This window comes from Culicoides brevitarsis, chromosome 2, assembly GCF_036172545.1.
Source record: "Culicoides brevitarsis isolate CSIRO-B50_1 chromosome 2, AGI_CSIRO_Cbre_v1, whole genome shotgun sequence".
Taxonomy (NCBI): Eukaryota; Metazoa; Arthropoda; class Insecta; order Diptera; family Ceratopogonidae; genus Culicoides; species Culicoides brevitarsis.
In genome coordinates, this window is record NC_087086.1 from 22424412 (window position 1) to 22440854 (window position 16443).

A 16443-nucleotide genomic window follows, 5' to 3' on the forward strand; every position below is an offset into this window, starting at 1 on the left:
TTTTTAAATATATTTTTAATACATTTTTTTAAATATATATTTTTATTTATTACTTTTTAGTGTTGTCAAAGAAGAAAAACTAAAAAAATGACCCTCAGAAAATTCATTGTAGTGACCGCCAAGGGTTAAGAAGTATCATTTGTATGGGAGGTCCATTTTAGAGAACCGTGGGATAAAAGTGATGTATGGCAATGTTGTGCGTCATTTCTGCATCATTAGATTTTTGAAATTTGCACTGGGATTCTGTTTAAATTTGAATTTTCCGTTTATTTTTCGTTTTAATTTCGAACTCTTATATGGGGAAAATTTTTTGTGCATTTGGATCCACAAATGAGACCTGCCCAATGCAAAATAAGCATGACCTGTAGAACAAATGAACCTTCTATCTGTTACAGGAAAGCCGTAAAATCGGTTCCAACTGACAAACATACCCGATAGTGACAGTATATAAAGGATCTATAATAATATAATTTTACCTAGGCTTGTATGATTTAAATCAAAGATTTGAAAATCAAATCATGATTTGATTTTTTCGATGCATCAAATCAAATCAAAAAAGATTTGATTTGCAAATCATTCAAAACTGAAATTTTTTTGATTTGATTTGATGCATCGAAAAAATCAAATCATGATTTGATTTTAAAATCTTTGATTTAAATCATACAAGCCTGATTTTACCCTATTATTTTTTTAATTAGCAAATATCAAAATTATACCTTGAAAATGGTTTAATTTTAGAAAAAAAAATTTGGGATAAGTATTTCAAAAGGTTTGGAGCGAGCACACTAACTTTTAAGCAAAATGAACTTTGGTGTATTTCACTACAAACAAATATGTATTTATTTTCAATTGAAAAATTTTAAGTTTGAATGTTCAGCTATAACAATCTTCGATAAGTTCTTTTTTGGGGAGAAAACAAAGCAGTATCACCATACACTGGAGACATACTTGTGTTGGCAAATTTAACTGTTTCATTTGTTTGATATGGTGATGTTTTTTGAAGTAAAGAGGACGAGTTCATACTTTTATTCAATGGCTCTGGGTCATATTGATCCATTTTGAAAGGTGAAACATCTAAAAATATGTGAAATGCGAATTAAATGCTATTAGACGAATTAAATTATACTCACTGATAATTTTGCTATTCTTTTGTTGCCAACTCTGCAAAATCCATGCAACAGCTCCGATTAATACTATTGCTGTGACAAAGCTTCCCAAATTTGAAACTACATTTATAAGCAAATGTGAAATGTGGTTCATTGGCTGGCTTGAGCATTGTTGTACATAGTTTGTAGAAACTATGGGTATTTCAATATGTTGATGTGTCATAAAAGATTTAATAATGATGTGCATATTATCATTTGGTCTTATTAAGCGTGCACGATAGTTCCTGGTATATTCTGTTTTGGAGAATAAAGTAATCTCTAAGTCATTTGGATGACTAGAAAGAACTTCTACTTTCTGAATTATTTTTTCCATACCAGTGATTGTAATTATTTTTTTTTCTAGTTGTTCAATTGATATAATTTCTGGTGATATTGAAATAGCAGGCACAAATTTCAATGTTGCAATGTCTTTTATTCCATTCGATAAACGTGCTTCTAGAATTAAACCTAAGTCTGCAGTTTTTATAATGGTTTTTAAATCTCCAAGTAGCTCAATTGTATCTATGACACAACCATACACACCAGTTTTGATATCAAACATAGGAAATGAATGGAAACTCTTCAAGACGTGGCGGAATGAATGTTGCTCAATGGATAAATGACAGGTAAAAAGATCTACATTGGACCCAGTTTGAATCTTATTAAGACATTCTGATAAATTTTTACCAAACACATTCATATTCTTTTCTAACTGTAAATGATTTTTAAGAACAAGTTTTCCGAAATATCGTTCGCCATTAAATATATCATTTTTTTTTATAAACTCAATTTTGTCTAATTCTTTGATAAACAATCCAAATTCAAAGTATGAAAACTGTGAGTCTCCACTATGAGTAATTATTACTTCGGTATTTTTTGCAGTGTGCACATGAGCCACTCCTGTCTCAGCGATAACCGAAATCGAATCAGGATCTTGACTATGCCATTTTAATGATCCTGCTAAGGGGGAGTCAAAGCATATTATATCACCCACTGAAAATTCTCTTTGCTTTGGATATAATGTATTTGATTCATTGACAATCAAGTGAATATAGTCATCTGGGTACTTTACTTCATTTTGATCTTTCAAATATACGGATAAAACATTCGAAGATGTGTAGGTGAACTTAGCTTTCAAGTTAAAATGATCAATACGAACATTTCCAAGGTCCTTGTTCGACAAACGGTGAGATAACGCATGTATATTCTCAAATGTATGAGCGAATTCGTTACCAATATTGTCATGTAAAGATACTCTCATTCCTATGTTTAATCCTATAGGAATATATTGTTCAACGTTTTTCAATTGTGCCTCATATGGTTGTATAAGTATATAATGAACATTTTTTACTTCAATAGGTATTAAAAGTGTTTGATCCACAGATTGTGCCTTAAACAAAAAAAAAATCAAAGTTAATGTAAAGTTTAGAAATAAAATTTTAATAAAGCTTACTATAACTTCACTCCTTCCATTGTTTACCATGGATGTCACAACTCCTTCTTTTGTTACTTGTATGAAACTGTTATTTTGTTGATCAAGCAAAAAAATTGCATCATTTAAGTTTGTTTTTAGATGTACTGAAGCCATAGGAGGAATTATTATTGGATCATATGTTACTTTCTTTGGCGTTTCAAGCTCAAGTATCTTAAAGACGGTTATATCTACATGCGCAGTAAATTTACGACCGTTTGATGAAACAATTGCTTGTAACTGTGCCTTTCCTGAGGTCAACGCATTTATTCTCACGGATATTGTTTTCATTTTGTTTTGTTGTGCTCCAAATTGAGAAAATACTCCTTTAATTTCAATTATTTTAGGTTGATTTGTCGACCAATTTATTTCTAATGAAGGTAATGATCCTAAAACCAATGGTGAGATATTAGGTAATCCCCAGATTGTTGCCGGCACCGTGGCACCGCTTTTGATCCGTAAAATAGGTGTTCTAATTGTTATACCATCAAATGGAATAACATATAAATTCACATAATCTTCTGAATATTTTACTTTATCATTACTCATATCGTTTTTATCTATACATTTTCCTATAATTTGAGTATGACCAACTTTAAGCCCGTATACAACTGTTGAGTTAATAAAAGCGATTTGATTATTTTTTACAATATAAATCACATCAACATCAGGATATGGTCCTCCTTTAGAGTATAATTGTATCGAACTGCCTTCATATATTGTGATATTTTTTGGTAGAATTGTTAACGGAGGGAACACCTAGAACGAAATCAAGTTTAAACAAATAAAGTTCAGTAGCTTTATTGCAGCATATTTTTAATGGACATTGTTAGAAGAATTACTAAAACTATCAAAATTTTTATTAAAATCAGTTCAAAAAATTTGTTTTAAAGTATGTGGTGCATTCCATTCTAAAAAAATACCAAAATCACTGTTTTCATTTTTACCGATTTTTCCATAAACAAGTAGTAGAAATAAAAAACTGTCCATCAGTCGAAAATAAATGTTGTCTTAGCAAAAGTTTCTTATTTTCGGATGGACATCAAGATAAGGTAATAAAACCTGTACTTTTATAGGTAAATTTAAAACCCGGGATTTCGGTATTTTTTAGAATGGAATGCACCATGTATATTAAATATAAATAGCTATATTAATTGTAAAACATTTAGTTTATAAGTCGTTTAAAGTTAAAATAAAGCTGAAGTATTATAGCGTATTGCGATACTATTGTATGTGCCGTGAGTCACATTCCATTTGCTTGTCACGTAAAACTTGGTCCGTTTTCTTACTTTTCGAGTTGCCGGTCTTAAAGTGTTTAGCGCCTTGTCGATCATTGCGTATCGATGAATCATGATACACTTTTACGATTTTTTAATTACTTTTCTAAAACATAATGAAAGTCTTTGTTGACAATAGACATACTTTCGTTAAGTTTTTAGAATATAAACCACGAATACACGAAGAAAGAGTTAGTTGAGTTTTATACTTGGAGTAGTAATTACTTATAAATGTTTAGGTGAAAAGAAATAAATACAATTAGGTACATTTAAATAAAAGGTCTTTTAAAATACTCCTAAACTACAACTCCGTCAGAAGTCGACGTTAAACATAACAAGTGAAGCCAACGTTATCCCAGTTGGAAGCGCGCTTGTTTACTATCATAATAAGGGATTGTAGATTGTGAAAAGTGATTAAAGTTTTTTAGTGCTTTACGTACCTGAATAGATATTGATGAACTAACTATTCTTTCTTCGTCATATTCACTGTATTTATTTTTGCTGCTTGCTATAATTTTCGTTTCACCTAACTCCAATCCAGTTAGAATAAACCTGATTTCACCATCTTTTAAATTTTGTTGATGTCCTAATTTAATACTCAATAAATTTGAATCTTCTGTGTCCAATTTGACTTGATATGATTCCATGTGGTCAATATCAATTTTAAATAGATTTCCATTTGAGTCATAGATTTTAACGAGAGCTTCAATAGACTTTGTCTTTTCGATACGATTAAGGGACTGTACTTCAATTTTGCCAATAACTACAACTGATATTATAATGGTCGACGGTTCAAATGATAAACATTGATCCTCAATTGTTACTGATGTTTGTCCTACTTTTAGCGGTAAAATTACAAGTTCCCTCGTTTCTTCATCAAATTTTACATCAATTATTTCGGATGGATTGTCATTAATATTATAAAATCCACTACCTTGAGTAAGTTTTACACGTTCTGCTTTTTTAATTGGTAAAAAGATGGACATAGATGCAAACGCTAAAAGAGTTTTTTCAACTGATAAAATATGCAACTCATTCTCTATTAACGGTTTTACCAATTTGCCACTCTGAGACTTGAATATATAATGAATAAAATAAATATAAAAAAAAGAAAATTTTTTATATTTATACTTACTTTGGAAATTCCGAAATTTGGCTCTTCTGGTTCAATCATATAATATTTTAAAATTTTTTCATCATACTGTGTTATGATACCCTTGACTTTTACCACTGAAAAAACTTCGTTAATTATTACTGTCAAAGTGTTTTGTTTTGGTACAGCAACTCCTTCTAATATTTCAACAGCTTCTCGCTGATTAAATTTAATATTCTCTGCAATACTTCTGTCATCATTTTGTACAAATTTCCAAGCAATATCAATAGACGAAATGTTTTGCAGTTTTCGTTTTTGTGCATCTTTTACTTCAATTTCTATTTCGATATGATCATTTGCTGTTTGCAGATATAATTGAGTATCTTGTGTCTTTAATGGACACTCTGTTTTTAACTTCTCTATCGTATGAAGAGTCAAAAATCTTGGTTTTACACAAAATACTTTTGTTTTAAAACTTTTGATGTACGGAACAACATCTAGAGAATTCAATTCATTGTGAATGTCGATGAAAATTTCTTGATCACCAACCTTTTTACATAAAATATTGTAAATGACTATATTTTCCGAAACTTTATTTTCAACCTCAAATGCTGATATGTATTCTTTATCAAATGTTATTCGTTTTATAAGTTCTGCTTCAGAGTTCATTATCTTTCGGGATCCATTCTGATAAAAAACATTTCTAGAAGCACCGATTGGGAGAACTATTTCGTTTTCAAGTGGATTAAGTATAGCTAATTTATCAAAAGTGACAAGGAACACTTCATCTGAAAACACTTTTCCTGAAAATGGATAACTAACTTTTAAATTAGTTGATCCAGTTGACATGGCCTTTAAGTAGATTTTTCTACACGAGTCCTTAACTTCAGATTTTCTAGAAGTATTCAAATCCTCATTGAATATTTCATTTGAAAATTCTATATCCAAATTAACAGTATCACAAGCTGTATATGCTACCAATGACCCATTGATTTGTGAATAAATGGCTATATGTAGTATAACATAATCTCCAACTGATGTTTCAAAATTATATTTCACGATCTTTAATTTTTCCGGTGGGTAAAACTGAACTTCGGCTTCCTTTTTAATTTTTTTATTTCGTGTAAGTGAGACGATTACAGACGTGACTCCCTCTAAATTACTTTCTTTGTTAACAGAATTTTCAGAAATCATTTCTAAACTTTCGTATTGAGTTTCGGCCAAACCTGTTTGGCTAATCAATAGTAATTTAGTATTTAACGTGCTCCATGTATAAAATCCATCTCCACCAGTTGCAAAAAATTGTATTTTCTGTGGTTGATTTGAGGCAATACTAATTGGTAGAATTATTTTTTTAGGTGAAATTTCTAGTTCCTTTAGCACTCGTAATTCAGCAGTTGTACTTAGATCAAACTGTAAAGAAAAATAGTGAAGAAATATATGCTTTTTAAGTAAAAATAATTTTTATTTTTAATTCAAAAAATATAGGAAGTAGTAAAAGTAGTAAATCTGTATACATACAATGCTTTTTATGAAAAAGAGCCTTAAAAAATTAAATATTTTCAAATTTTTATCAGAAGAAGGAAACATTGAGGGAAGTAGAGAACTAGCGTGACACGATGACAGAATTACAGACAAACACCATTATAATACAAAAGCATTAAAACATATACATAATCATTATAATTTGATATGTTCGTTTAATGCCAAAAAAAAATGATGATTTATTTTGATAAGAAATACATTGATTTTTATTTGCTCAGTTGTTACAAACGTATAGCCAATATATCTATTAATACACCGCTAACTTATATTACTAATATAATACATATAGGTATATGTATTGACAAATAGCTACGATAAATGAAATTGCAAATTGAATTTTTATGTATGTCAATAGTGAGTCGTTGATCATAACCACTTAATCATTCAATGTATCAAGAAGTATTTGTTACTATTAATTTAAATGTATACTATTTTTTACAAATCCATTATTTCAGTAAAATAAAAAAAGAGTTAAAGCTTAAATAGAAAAATACTTAAGTAATAATACAAAGTAAATAAAACAAAATAAAAATAAATTTAAAAACACAAACATTCAAAAATGGATTTTTAGATGCATTTTGTTATATGAATTTCCAAGGTCAATTTTTTTACAACTGCATTCGACCCTACAATATACAAAGAACTGGTTTGGCCAAGCAAAGGAACAAGTTAAAGGAACAAATTAGATGATCATTTACGAAAATCAAAGATTTATATGTTCCATCTACATATATCGAAGTGGTTGTAGTAAATACATGCGAGCTGCTTAATCATCCAGATAAACTTTTATCAAGTTAATCCTTTAGTTCTTTATAATTCATAAAATATCTGTATAGCTTTTAAAGATAAAGTACTTGTAAGTAAAGATTTCAACATGGCAAACAGTCCGAAAGTCAATAATTCAATAAACCACGAACAAAGTTCAGTTTCTTCCTTATCGGAACAGAAAGAAACCATTATGATACGAACTAATTTTTCAAAAAATTCAACATTTAAAATTAATACTGAAAATGAAGAAGACTTCAATAATCAATTGGAAAAGGAATTTAGTACAAAGGATTGTAATAACTCATCAGAAATGAACGTAACCGGTGAACTTCATTTTAAGCATAAAACCTCGTAAGTTTTTACCTTTGCTGTTACGAATTATGTAGGTATTATGAACCTTGCTGTAACTGAATAGCTATACTTTTTCAATTAAGGTGTCCCAAAAAATTAAATTGTTTCGCGTTGCTTCCCATAAACTATGTATAATGTACATAAGTTTTTAAATACTTTTATAATAATTTTTTCAAATGACAAACAAAAACTTTTTGAAATTATTAAATTGTATTTGAAAAAAGTTGCCGTAAAATAAAAACTTTATCAATATACATTAATTCAACGACATATTTTTAAAGAATTATTCAATATTAAACAAAAGTTTTCCGAGGGAAATTCATTAAAAAAATTAATCATCAGATTAATCACCTCAAAAACACTAAGGAACTCATATTCAGCTTTACGATTTTAACTATTTAATTAATTTACATATTTGTTCTCCCTTCAAGATTTTGAAATGCAGTTAGGCTGTAAAAAATAAAAAAAAAAGTAAAAAAAAAGTCCGATGCCCCGTTTGAAAATTCTATGGGGTAAAATAAATAAAAAAAAAAACTAAAAATGTCATCAAAAAAATTTCATGTATTTTTTCAAATAAATTGATAATTAAAAATAATTTAAGATAATAATTAAAGATAAATAATTAAAGATAATTTGCTGAATCAAATTAAATTATGTACTTTCTACTAGAAACAAATCTGATAAAATAATTTTGTTGAAAAAAAATTATCATTCTCAGATATGTAGAAACTTTGATGCACCTTTTTAAAGGAAATGTTGGAACTGGTATTTTCGCAATGGGTGACGCTTTTCGTAATGGGGGCCTTTTAGTTTCCCCGTGTTTAACCATTTTCTTGGGATTAATTTGTACATATAATATGCATATTTTGGTAAGTTTAGAAAAAAATTAAAATTTAATAAAAAAAATATATGTAGTTGTTAAATAAAATCTATTAAAAGTTAAAATAACAATAATAATAATAATATATATTTTTCTTCTTCAGATTAATTGTTCAAGGCATATCCAGGAGAAGTGTAAATTGAACACTTCTTTAGATTACGCAGAAACAGTTGCAAAATGTTTTGAAAATGGTCCTCATAAACTTCAAAAATACTCAAAATTTATGCATCAACTTGTAAACTTGTTTCTCTGTATAACTCAGCTAGGGTTTTGTTGTGTTTATTTTGTTTTTGTCGGATCAAATGTTCAACAAATTTTCGAGTATTTTGGAATCTATCTTTCTGTTCAAATATTAATGCTCATATTTTTAATTCCAATATGGATACCGTGCCTCATAACAAATTTAAAATATCTTGTACCTTTTTCAACAGTTGCAAACGTTTGCATGATCAGTGGCTTAGCGTTTGTCATATTTTACTCAGTACAAGATTTACCGAGTGTGAAAGATAGGGAGCTTTTTTCTTCGTATGAGCAACTTCCTTTATTTTTTGGAACAGCTATATTTGCTTTTGAGGGAATAGGTTTAGTCCTGCCCCTAAAAAATCAAATGAAAAAACAAGAAAACTTCGATCGTCTTTGGGGAGTTCTTAACATTGGCATGGTTTGTGTAATATCCATGTATACAGGAATAGGTTTTTTAGGTTATTTAAAATATGGAGATGATACTGCTGGTAGTTTGACTTTAAATTTACCAAAAAATGAAATGTAAGTTTAAAAAATGTTTTTTTTTTTATTTACATTTATAGTTTTTTTTTATCTCAGTCTTTCACTTCTTGTTAAATCATCTATTTCTGCGGCCATCATGTTAACATATCCGTTGCAATTTTTTATTGCAATACAAATAATGTGGCCAACAGTTGTAAAATACTGCAGTATTTCAAAACATTTGATTTTTAAAGAGATGGCGTTCAGAACTACATTTGTATTATTGACATGTAAGCGTTTACTTATTTTTTATTTTATTTTTTATTTTTTTTTTTTATTTTTTGCCAAAACATAGTTTGTATTGCTGAAGCCGTGCCAAATTTAGGAATGTTTATCTCTTTGGTTGGAGCTCTTTGTGGTGCAGGTTTGGCTTTAGTTTTTCCCCCTGTGTGCGAATTCGTAATCGCTTATTCACGCCAACAAAAAGGACTATCATTATCAAAGTTTGTAATAAATTTGATGATTCTTTTGGTTGGAATGTTGGGATTTGCTACTGGTACTTATGAAAGTCTCAGAGGAATCTTTAATGAGTTTTCAGCAAAATAATTCGATACAATAATAACAAGATAAATTTAAATATTTTTATAAATGTGTAAATAAGTGGTGTGTAATAATATGATATTTCAAAGTAACATTCTATTTTTTTATTGCAGTTCCTAGAGACTTCAATTACTCGACAGTTTTTACGAATCGAATTGAAAAATTGCGAGTACCCAGGTACCCGATTCCGAGTATCTTGTAAAATTTTGACGTAAATACTATGCTTTATTTAAACTACAAATGCTTTAAATTTTGTTGGTTTTTATAATGGTTTTTCAAAAGAAACAAAAAAAAATACGATGGCTTTATGGAAAATTGGTAATTGAGATGGAAATTAATACTGAACTCTAGAAAAAATTAACATAAACCCTCTGAATTGAATCCTTTTGAAAAGGCAAAATTGTTTAAATAACGAATAAAATCATCGAAGTTTTGGAGAAAATAATTTCCCAAAAACTTATTATGGCATTCAAAATCTGAAAAATTAAGAATTATAAGAGAATTATAAAATTTATAAAACATTGCTTTGAAAATATAACAATTTTTTATATTTATAAACCTTTTAGTAAATGAAATAAAAATTTCCCCAAACTTAAAGTTTGAGCATTAACTACTGATAATTTTTATAAAAAAGGCATTTTGCAACGATTCTGCACATATTTTTTTATAAAATGAAAGGGTTCTTTTAAAAAAGGGTTTTTTTCTATCATTTTCATGAATTTTTTAATTTTTTATTCCGCTTCCTGAGTACTTAAAAATAACCGGGTACTCGGATTTTGAGTATCCGATTCTGAAGTCTAAGTAGCAGTTTCGCTACAATTAGGTATAATTAGGTATAAGGTATAGAAGGATAGTTTTTTTACAAACGAAACTTTATAATGGGTGGTAATTTTGGAGAGTTTTTATAATTGTAAACAAAGATTGAAAAATTTCCTACCTTTTTGAAAAATGCATTGATTGTTGTAATTCCTTCTTTGATTGCAATGCCATTTATGTAATTTCCTTGAGAATTTTCTCTCTCCTTTTTAAAAATCGTTTCATTGAATGAACAGTCAAACTTATAATTTCTACCAATTGATATTTTTTGATCATTTTTTGTATATAAATCTATAACAATAGTATGCTTCTCATTAACTATAGTAAGGAAATTGTAGTGTGGTAATAAGCTTAAAGAAAGCTTATAAGGCAATACAACTGAGATAGATGCTTTAGGCAATGGTGATCCATTATGTATTTTTGAGTATTGTTCAAGTGGTACATTGCGATCTTTAAGTACAACATACGTTTTTCCAAGGTTTGTACCAGTCACTATTTTTCCATTTACATTTGCGGTATTAATATCCTCTATTTCTAAATAATATTGATTATTTAGAGAAATTTCTTGCACCTTTCCCTGTTTTAGTTGCAGTACTTTGAATGCTATTTGATCTCCAATGAGAATATTGATATCAAGCGGATCTAACAATAAATTAGCAAGTACAACAATATCAACAGTGACTTCAGATACATGTTCATATTCTTTATATGGCAAATTTACTTTTACTTGTGCTGTCCCAGAATTGATACCTTCTAGTAATACCATATAACCTTTTTTACCAAGTTGCTCAAATGTATGTAAAGATTTTGGTGTTTCGTGATATTTACTTTCACTAAATGGTATAAATCGCAGCACGTGATCCCAAGTGTTAATTTCATGCGATAGATTATCAGCATTTTGATTCTTTTGTGTTGTAATTTCCCAATTGAATTCAATACCTTCAAGAGTAGTAAATGCATTGCCTTGTGAATCTTGAGCCCACAGTTCAAATGTTTCTGGAGCTTCTTCCAAAAATAATTCCCTTGTAGTTGTCAAGACTCCCAAGTCATGAATAACATCTAGAATTATATCACATCGTAAAATTTCTCCATTTAAAAGATCTTCCGCCAGAACAACAGCTGTATTTCGATGTTTTTCTGTTGAAATTGTTGAAACAATCGCTTTGAATGTGCAATCTGATTTTGAATCATAAATTGGTGTAAGAAGAATTAAATCCATGCGTGATGTCGACCTAAGTAGGGTTTTAAACTGTTAAATACATTTGAGTTTATTAGACAATTGGTAATTTACTTGCCATTTAAAACATCCCTTTTCAGTGACTTCAATTGTAAAATTTATATGCAGTTCATCAAAGATTGGTAAAAGTATTCGTGGAAAATTTAGCTTATTACATTCGATTTGTGTTAAATTGAAAACAAAAATGACTGCTATAAATCGCAGCCATTCCATTCTGAAAAAAAAAACGATATCGAAACGATTTTAAATATGTATTGTTTATGAAAAATATTATTAATGTAGTGTAATATTTTATTTTTTTATAATAAATATATAAAAGTTATGTAGCTTTTGAATACTTTGTTCGGCTTTGGAAATAACCGCTAAATAGCGTGTTACTTATATTTATAAACAAACAACATAAGCTATCAATGTGACGCAAGGTATTTATAAATAAATACAAAGGTGTTTATTTAGTTATTAATTAATCAATAATTTTATTTAAATATTTACATGAACATATGATTTAATTAAAAATAAAAATATTTCCAAATATTTTTACACTTATTTAGGTATTTATATATACCTATTTATTTTTTTAAATAAATAGATTTTTTAAATTTTAATTTATATATATATGGGTTTTTAAATACGATATGCTGCCTAAATACATTTATTAAATACTTTAATTTGTGCCGGCAATCGACGTCATTGAACTATTTCTTATTAATTTAAATAAATATTTACATGAAATGTATTTTTTAAAAAATCATTCTACAAATTATATTTTTTTTAAAGAAACATACAAAATAAGAAAATGCACAACTAAAACTCGTAAGACACAGGAATATGTTACAAAAATAAATATATTTTTCATTCACTTTTAACAATTCAGGTATTGAGACAGGTTATCAACCACGAAATGTAGAAAAAAGACAAGAATTGAATGCTTTGAACACTCTTGAGAGTCCAGAAAAAAAAATATTCAGTATGATTTTACCACCGCCAAATGTTACTGGACATATTCACCTAGGACACTGTTTGACTGCTATTGTGCAAGATGTAATTGCAAGATACAAAAGGAAATCGGGATTTAAAGTTGAATGGATTCCCGGAATGGATCATGCTGGAATAGCTACACAGATAGTAGTTGAGAAATATCTTAAAAAACAAAAAAACATAACTCGTCATGACTTAGGTCGTCAAAAATTTATAAAAGAAGTTCTAAATTGGAAGGATCAAAGAAGCACTTGCACAAAAAGAGACTTGTTAAAACTTGGTACTACTTTAGACTGGAAAAAGGAATACTTCACAATGGATGATGTAAGTTGCACTTCATTATAGTTTTGCATTTGTAATTTCTTTTTATTCACTTAGTCACACAGTCACGCGGTTCGAGAAGCGTTCATACGTTTATTTGATAAAGGCTTAATATATCGTACTAAATCCCTTGTTAATTGGTCATGCACGTTGGAATCGACAATTTCTGATATAGAAATCGATCATTTAAACATAGATGGTCCTACTGAAATATCTGTTCCAGGTTATGATAAGAAAGTAAAATTTGGGCAAATATATGATATAGTCTATAAAACAACGAATGGAGATGAAATTATAGTATCAACTACGAGGCCTGAAACCATTTTGGGAGATGTCGCAGTTGCAGTAAATCCTCGTGATCCAAGGTATAGCAGTTTTTTGCAAAATAAAAATTGTAAGCTGGTAAATCCATTTAGAATGGACTTAATACCAATAATTGCAGACGAGTCTATTGATATGGATTTCGGAAGTGGAGCTGTAAAAATAACGCCAGCACACGATAAAAATGATTTTGGGATCGGCCAACGACACGATCTCCCACTAATATCTGTTATAAACGAAAAAGGAAATATTTCTTTAGAATTTAAGAGCTTCGCAAATTTACCGCGGTTTAATGCGAGAGATATGATTATAAATGCATTAATGGATAAAGGACTTCTCAGAGATATAAAACCATACAAAATGTGCCTACCAATTTGCTCGCGTTCAAAAGATATAATAGAATTTCAACTACGTTCTCAATGGTTTGTTCGTTGTAAACGAATGTCTGAAAAAGCTCTTGAAGCTGTTAAATCAAGAAAAATTAAAATTTATCCAGAAACATTTATTCGAGAGTGGGAACATTGGCTTAGCGATATTCATGATTGGTGTATATCGAGACAGTTGTGGTGGGGTCATCAGATACCTGTATATCTTATTGAAGGAACTTGGGTCGCAGCTCATTCAAAGGATGATGCTTTACATAAGTTAAAAAAAGACGTTGTTTTAGACCTAATAAAACAGGATGAGGATGTGCTTGATACATGGTTTTCATCGGCATTACTTCCTTTTTCCCTTCATGGTTGGCCAAAAAAGACTTCAAATGAGTTTTATCCGTTAGATATAATGGAAACAGGACATGACATAATATTTTTCTGGGTAGCAAGGATGGTCATGTTAGGGATTGAGTTGACAGACACTATTCCTTTCAAAGAAATACTTTTGCATGGAATCGTATGTGATGCTTTCGGACGAAAAATGTCCAAAAGTCTAGGAAATATTATAACGCCAAAGCAAATAATTAATGGAAGTTCACTGAAAGAACTGCAACAAGAGACAAAAGCTTTATTAAATATGGGTATTCTTTCAAATCAAGAATATAAAAAATCAATTGAAGGACAAGAGAAAATGTTTCCAGAAGGTATTCCCGAATGTGGAACGGATACATTAAGATTCACTCTTTGTAGCCACAATATAAAAACACACTTCATAAATTTTGATATAAAGGAGGTATATGCAAACAAATTATTCTTAAACAAAATTTGGAACGCCACGAGATATGTTATTAAAATGAACGAAACATTTTTGAAAGTTGATAGGAGCCGTATATGTATTGATGATTTACTACACGAAAGACTTTTACCGATGGATAAATGGATTTTAAGTCGTTTAAGTGAAACTTCTTCTAAAGTTAATGATGCATTCACATCGTATAATCTACATTGTGCAACAATGGCTCTAAAAAACTTTTTTCGGAATGATTTATGTGACACATATTTAGAAACAACAAAAATAAATCAATACGATATGAGCAAGAAACAAGTAGCCAAAGTTAACTGTCTCGTACTAAATATTTGTCTAGCACATGGACTTGACTTAATGGAGATATTCACACCGTTTTTATCATTAGACTTGAAAAAACATTTACCATTGTATCAAGTTAAGTGTCTAAATTTTTTCAAGGATCCATCACTAGAACGTGAAGTTTTTCAAATAATGGAAGTGTGTTCTTCTATACGGCAAATAAATAGTCAACACAATATCACCAAACAACAAAAACCTACATTATTCATTCACCCAAATAATGCATCCGCGGAAAAGTTATTGAAATTATACCAAAATGAAATAGCGTCTCTTTCTTTTTGTGTAAATATTCATTTTGTACAAGATAACACTTTTGTTAAGTGTGATATAAAATCTACTGCTGGATCTATTTGTTCTTTCGGAGTATCTTTAGATCAACGTACTGAATTGAATGAAAAATCCAAAGAAATAAATTTGAAAAAGGCACAAAAACTAGAAAAAGAATTGCAAAGAGTTATGAAAATAGTTTCAAATACAGGTTTTGCGAATGCAGTAAGTGATGATGTTAAAAATAAGATGAATATAAAGGTAAATTCTCTAATAATTTTTAGGAAAACAAAATTATAGCAATTTTTTGTTGCAGATAATGAAACTAAAAATGGAACTTGAAAATATTAAGAAAATACGCTAAGTCAAATATGACAATTGTATCTATTTAAAATGTAAAGATTAAAGCTTAATAAATATTTTTTTATTTCGCATTTTATCAAGTAAAGACTACTTAACCAGGGCTTTAAATTACTTCTGATTTTACGTTTTACTTTTAATTTTTTTGCAAGTAAAAGTAAAAAGTACAAAAAATTGACATAGTTTACTTTTTAAAAAAGTAAAACAAATTACTTTACTCATAAGTAAAATTAAAATTTTTATTTTAACTTTTTACTTAAGTAAAAAGCAAATATTTATTTTTTTTTTACTTTTTACTGAAGTATAAAATTAAATTTGAAAAATAAAATACTTTTTACTTAAGTAAAAACTATAACTAGGTATATAAAATTTAAAAAAATCCACTCCAATGAATATTGACTGTACTGATGGATTAGTGTCATTATCGTTTTTGGTTAATAAGTATTAATTACCACAGTCCGACAAAAAAATGGTATAGCAATTCTTGTAGAGCTACTCAACACGAGTTCAACGGTACCTACCATTTCTCTGGGCGACCGGGTTTTCGGGAGTTATTGCCATTTGATTTTTAGAGCAAACGAGCAACGAGCTAGAAAGACCCTTCTCATTAAAATTTGAATATCTCCCTACTTTTACACTACAAAATCAACATGCCAAAGTTAACATGCTGTTGGAAAGTACAGACTTCAAGCTTTCCAACGAATATACCCAATCATGTGTACTTATGTGAATACTGTACGGCACGAGGGCATAAAGATCGAAAAAGAACAAAAACTTAGAATTTTTG

General features: G+C 29.0%; 3 protein-coding genes across 4 annotated transcripts; 2 read left to right on the plus strand and 1 right to left on the minus strand.

Annotated features, from left to right (window-relative positions):
• Positions 1-817: 817 nt before the first annotated feature.
• On the minus strand, positions 818-12220 carry LOC134832839 (nuclear pore membrane glycoprotein 210). 2 transcript variants are annotated; one of them, XM_063847030.1, is made up of 7 exons: positions 11947-12220; positions 10773-11883; positions 5029-6399; positions 4334-4966; positions 2599-3375; positions 1131-2535; positions 818-1074 (listed from the first exon to the last, which is right to left on the minus strand). In XM_063847030.1, exons 1-7 carry the CDS (start codon positions 12099-12101, stop codon positions 878-880), a joined length of 5649 nt encoding a protein of 1882 aa, XP_063703100.1. In that variant the 5' UTR covers positions 12102-12220; the 3' UTR covers positions 818-877. The 2 variants fall into 2 exon arrangements, with proteins under 2 accessions (XP_063703100.1, XP_063703101.1); XM_063847031.1 differs by having other exon boundaries at positions 11943-12048.
• Positions 7063-9908, plus strand: LOC134832840 (proton-coupled amino acid transporter-like protein CG1139). Its single transcript, XM_063847032.1, has 5 exons — positions 7063-7650; positions 8369-8519; positions 8634-9295; positions 9353-9525; positions 9591-9908. The coding sequence occupies exons 1-5, from the start codon at positions 7406-7408 to the stop codon at positions 9839-9841; spliced, it is 1482 nt and encodes a 493-aa protein (XP_063703102.1). The 5' UTR covers positions 7063-7405; the 3' UTR covers positions 9842-9908.
• Positions 12221-12512: 292 nt separating the features above from the next.
• LOC134829676 (valine--tRNA ligase) lies at positions 12513-15750 on the plus strand. The gene is made up of 4 exons (XM_063842887.1): positions 12513-12701; positions 12763-13190; positions 13245-15557; positions 15613-15750. The coding sequence occupies exons 1-4, from the start codon at positions 12620-12622 to the stop codon at positions 15658-15660; spliced, it is 2871 nt and encodes a 956-aa protein (XP_063698957.1). The 5' UTR covers positions 12513-12619; the 3' UTR covers positions 15661-15750.
• Positions 15751-16443: the final 693 nt, after the last annotated feature.